The sequence below is a fragment of the Hordeum vulgare genome, chromosome 1H (genome assembly GCF_904849725.1).
Source record: "Hordeum vulgare subsp. vulgare chromosome 1H, MorexV3_pseudomolecules_assembly, whole genome shotgun sequence".
Classification (NCBI taxonomy): Eukaryota; Viridiplantae; Streptophyta; class Magnoliopsida; order Poales; family Poaceae; genus Hordeum; species Hordeum vulgare.
Window position 1 is genome coordinate 497,745,481 of NC_058518.1, and position 5,492 is coordinate 497,750,972.

Below are 5,492 nucleotides of genomic sequence, written 5' to 3' on the forward strand. Positions count from 1 at the left end.
CAATAGCCAAATGCATGCTTCAGGCTGTTGTACCATTTTCTGGCCTATGGCTCTTATTTCCCTGGTATGGTAAATGATTTTTCTAGGATTTTTTAGTCTCTTTTTTTTCCTGGTGAACCCGACAAGTACACATACGTACAAATATGGGATTTTTGGAAGATACATCGACCAGTATAGCGACGGATATATTAGCTTTGCTTCCATGCACAACATAAAATGGATTCATCCGCGACAGTTTTCATAAAATACGACTTCAAATATATATGTAAGAGCATAGGCTAGCATCATAATACAGGCGGTGATCTTTCATGAACCAAAAGGTACCATCTACAACGGCGAGGCCACAGCGTCTGCAAAAACGGACGGTTTTACAGTAGGACGCACATATTCCACTACACACGTAGATAGAAAAAACTAGCAGCTCAGACACTTTCAGAGTTCAGACAACCATCGTCCCCCTTGCAGGGCTAACTCAAAATTCCACACTTGCGTGATTCAGACAGAGACTTGAGGGCGCTTGTTTGTTCTGGCGTGGCCATTCCGGCTATCTTGGGGCTGCAAGTAGATGGTATAGACACTTCAGACTGCAAGTAGATGGTATAGACACTTCAGACTGCAAGTAGATGGTATCGACACTTCAGATCAGATCGATAAACGCAACGGAACATAGAGACTTGGCGACTAAAAGAGAGTAGCTGTCAAATGAAAGAAGACGACACTCAGAAATTGTATGATATGGAGAAGCCTCCAGGCACTTTTATTTTAGTTCACAAGAAAATGGCTAACACAAGGGATTTGATTTTACTAATTGTCCACAAGGGATTTGATAAATGGAACCATGAACCCGCTGCAGCATATCCAGATTTTTTATTTAACTCTGTTTCATGTTTCTGGCGATATGTGGTTGGTCTAATTCTAGCTCATCACAAGTAATCTAAAATGAACATTGCACACATATACAGGACTTCATACTAGCCAAGAATTGTACTCAAAATTACCTGATACGACCTAGTATTATTAAAAGCTAGTGTTTTAATGCGGTATATATTTTTTAAAGAATAACATCATGGTCAGATTTGTAGTCACCTCAAAAGGATATTTCAGGGCTTTCACGTGAAATCACAAGTCCATGATAAGGACCGGTTTAGTAATCGGGAATACCAGCACACCATGAAACTAAAGATATACTAAAATCATGAGAAAGAATGGAGCCACATATTTCACATGGACATAATTATTTGTCTAACAAAATCTTCAAAGCAAAAATGGAGAAATATTAGAGACATGATAGTATGTGTATTAACATACCCATTCCAGCAGCATCAGAGCCTCTCATGATTCTCAGTTTCCGACAAGTAGTGGTAAACAAGCTGCAAATGATTGAATGATGGTAAGCATACATGAATACCTAAAGAATGCATGGCAACCCATTCCAACAATATACATGTCATGTGCTGAGTATAGGAAAAATAATAATAGCATACACATTACAGAAAGATACACAGATAAAGGTGAGGAGGTGGGGGTAAAGTATATACATTTTGTATTATCTCGTAATAGATGATAATTTCACAAAATCAATACGTACTGCTAATGTCAGTATATTGCTAGGAAGATACGTCGTCTTCTAGGATGCATATAATTCTCAATTCGTATAATTCACAGTATAGCTAACCTATCCACGCGTTAGCCAAACGGAACTCTGATTCACAGAAGGGCAGTATCTATCCATGACACAGAGGCCGGAGGCATATCTTCCATTTTCTAGAAGAAAAGAAGGGCAATCAAAGCTTCCAAGGAAAACTAGGAAAAGTCGATTACCCAAACAGCCATTTTTACACATGGGAGCATCTCAAAATGTCATCAAGTTGCAGAGTTTGTGTTGCAATTTTTTGGCTAACGTGCAAAGGGTAACCCACTTGTGGTAAAAGTCTAGGCCACCCTATTGCAAGTTCTATCAAGTCCATCACTCTACTATCAACATTTCCAAAGTTACATCAACAGACAACAGCAAAAGTAATACTGCTGTCCAAGTGGGCAAAAATACTATATGTAAGAGAAGAATACCACAATAAGACATCATGGAAAGCATACTAAGTTAAGGTGCGTGTAAGAGACAAATACCACAATAAGACATCATCAAGGACATACTAATAAGTTAAGGTGCATGGATCTCACAAACTACAAAATTCAGGAACTTACTCCCAAGGAAGATCACCCACAAGCATCCAGTCAGCGTCTTTGTCTTCATAGGTAAGCACATACTCTTGGTCCTGAAGAGCATCAGCCCTAGAACCATCAGTAAGCCTGTCTCTCGTTGATGTTTTGCAGGAACTGCTTTTGCCTGTAATCCAACAATTCTAAATATAAATAAGCTTCCTTGAAACATGCATCTATTTTACAGAAATAGAAAACACCTGTAGTCACACAAAGTTCCAGAAGTAAGGCCAGAAATGATATTTATAGCGGCAGAATGCTTTTCAATCGAGAAAACGGAAAATACTGTATAAAAATTTCACATCTACAGAGTTAACTGTAAACCATTTAGGAAAAAGAATACAGAGTTAACTGAACGCAGGTTACCAAAAGTTGCTTCTTCTGCTCCTATACGTAAGGAATGTTGTTAATTTCTCATACTACAGTACTGTTTTGCTTTTGTGTTAGTTGCTGTCATTTAGGACAGACCAGTCTATAGCACTCAATTTGCAATCTACATATCTACTTATTTTACTCTATTCTGAAAAATATGTTATAGTTAACCCTAGTTAGTAACCAGTTGCTGTTCATTAACTAGTATTGGAAACAAATAGTTCAGCTAGTGGGATTCACGAGTAGTCATGCACCTTTTATCTTCTCAAGAGCTTCAGTAACCAGAAAATCCATCTGGAAATCTCATTTACTGAGGCTAGATATTAACCTACTAACTTAACAATAGTAACTTGCATCTAGAAACAACAAAGGAGATGGATTAAACGAAAAGAGCAACACCCACCAGTGATGAAGCAGCTGAACATCTTCTCCAGCTCCAGGGAAAGGTTGTCATAGCTGGAGTAAGTCTTAAGATCGACCTTCCTTAGGTATGGGGCTCCATCCATGCTGACCTTGACATAGCAGCATCCCGCCTCGCTTCTACCTTGGCTCTCCGCCTTGGTCTTTGTGGCGTTGGCGGCTAACGTGTTCTTCCGGTAGCTCCGAACAGGTGGCCATCCGACAACTTGAGCCCTATAGATTGCACAAGACTTGGCATTAGAGCAGATCAAACCAAACATCAACTGAAACACATGGTTTTAAACATGCAATCAATATTGAGATTATTAGCCACTCCCCCCTTCCCCTTATCAAATACAACTCGGTTAATTTAAGATAGCAACACCCGGTGGTTACAGGCTTACAGAGCCCGATTAAGTGAGCAAGTGGCAGTTCACTTTTAGCAGAGAACCTGCTATTCTGCGTTTAATTCACGAGTAGGACCGGTCCAGTTGAGCAAGGAAATTAAGAGAAGCATGACTATTACTTGTGCCATACATAGTGCATAACACTGACTGATTACCAGACCAGGCCGAACCAAATTAAGATGAGCAACAAAGCCAGCCAGCTGGTTAAGCGGTAGTAGTTTTTAGCAGGGAACATCCTCTCCTGCGTTTGATTCACATTCACAAATTGAGTACTCCTACTAGTTGCTTAAATCTAATAGTAGTAGCAGTAGTAGTACATTTGAGCAAGAAAATCAAGCGAGGCATCACTATTCTTGGGCGCTGCCGCTGCTTATGAAGCAATCAAAAAGTAAACCAGCTGCCGAAACGAAATCTTGCAGCTGCGCACATATCCAAGGGGCTAGCTAGCTAGCTAGAAGTGCGACGCCGAAGCAACCGAGCTGGAGCTGAAAATGAAGCAAGAATCTTACTTGGCGGCTGGAGGAGCTCCGGCTCCGGGTCCGGCGGCGGGGGATTCACCCTTCGTCTTGTCCTCCTCCCCGCCCGCCCCGGCAGTACGGTGGAGCAGCGAGTCGGCGAACCCACGCTTGGCGCCGCCCCGTGTCGGGGCAGGAGCGGGCCCGAGCGTGAGCGCGGCGTCGACGGCGGCCTCGTCCGCTGAGCCGCAGCCCGGCAGGCCGAGGCGGAGCGCGAGGTGCGGGCCCGTCTCGCCCGAGGAGGAGCAGCAGGAGGAGGATGGCGCGGCAGGGCCCAGGCCGATGTAGTCGCGCGCTTGGAGATTCGGCGGCGGCATTGGATGTATGGAAGGATGGATGGAAGGAAGGAAGGAAGTCCGAGGAGGAGGTGGGGAGGTGTAGAAGGAGCTCTTTTTGTTCGGGCCGGAGAGGGAGAGGGAGAGGGAGGGGTGGGGCGTGATGATGAAGAAGAGGAGGGGGAGGGGGAGGGGGAGGGGGGAGTGGTGGTGGCCGACCGGGCGGGCGGCTCTTTATTCTGCTCCCCTTTCCTCGGGCCGGGTTGGGTTGGGTTGGGCGTTGGCTGGCGACGTGGACGGCGGCGGCCGGCGGGCGGGGACGGAAAACGTGTGACCGCGGCGGCGACCGTGTGAGAAGGTCATTTCCCAGAGTAAAAAAGGTGAAGTGGAACGGGACCGACCGACCCGACCGGCTGCCCGACTTGGTTACCATAGCTAGCAACACATATCTAGTATCTTCTTAAGCTAAGCTAAGCTAAGTATGGATGGATGAGGGCAGGTCATGCAAACAAAGTCACGTTGCCTCTCTTGCTTGCTTCTAGAAGCACGCGCAGGCTCAATGTAGACTTCAAGTGGACAAATTCGTTGTTTTTTATCGTTCTTCTTAACTTAAGCACATTGTAACCTTATGTGCAAAAAAAAAAATCGGATCAGGCATTTTTTATACCGTCGGTAGGATAGCACGTCTGCCTTATCGTCAAAGCATTTAAAGATAGGATGTGCTATCCTACTATCAAAGACAATGACGGTAGAAATAATTTTGCACGTAAGAACAGGTCGTGCTAAACTAACAGAGAAGGGGTCGAAACAGTGAGTTCGGCCACCTCGAGTGCGCTGGACTGTATTATTATCTACTCTGGTGGCATAGAGATGATAGAATTAGGCGTATTCGTAGCACTTCCTCTCCTCGCTTTTATAAAATGTTTAAGCCATTTCAGACAGCAGTCAAAGCAGTTCAATATCCACCGTCTATAAAAATGAACGGAGGGAGGAGAAGTAAAAAAAAATGCGGAAGTACCATGGTGAGTAGTAAAAGAAATGCGGATTGAGCCTGACCAGCAAAGTACACGCTGCCAGTAGTACTGTACTACTTCCTCCGTTTCTAAATATAAGTCTTTTAATCAATTTCATTAGGTATCTACATATGGAGCAAAATGATTGAATGTACACTTTAAAATATATTTATATACATCCGTATATAGTTCATTAATAAAATCTGTATAAAGACTTATACTATTTAGGAACGGAGGGAGTAGTACATAGGCCCTGTTTGGATTCTAGGGTTAGAGTTATAGTTGGTTAGATTG

General features: G+C 43.6%; 1 protein-coding gene across 3 annotated transcripts; it reads right to left on the bottom strand.

Annotated features, from left to right (window-relative positions):
- Positions 1-235: 235 nt before the first annotated feature.
- LOC123449979 (auxin-responsive protein IAA19-like) lies at positions 236-4,388 on the bottom strand. Of its 3 annotated transcripts, none has more exons than XM_045127371.1 (5): positions 3,905-4,388; positions 2,993-3,222; positions 2,203-2,344; positions 1,309-1,370; positions 236-555 (listed from the first exon to the last, which is right to left on the bottom strand). In XM_045127371.1, exons 1-5 carry the CDS (start codon positions 4,225-4,227, stop codon positions 545-547), a joined length of 768 nt encoding a protein of 255 aa, XP_044983306.1. In that variant the 5' UTR covers positions 4,228-4,388; the 3' UTR covers positions 236-544. The 3 variants fall into 3 exon arrangements, with proteins under 3 accessions (XP_044983306.1, XP_044983315.1, XP_044983322.1); XM_045127380.1 differs by having other exon boundaries at positions 236-584; positions 3,905-4,252; XM_045127387.1 differs by having other exon boundaries at positions 553-613; positions 3,905-4,252.
- Between the last annotated feature and the right edge of the window lie 1,104 nt (positions 4,389-5,492).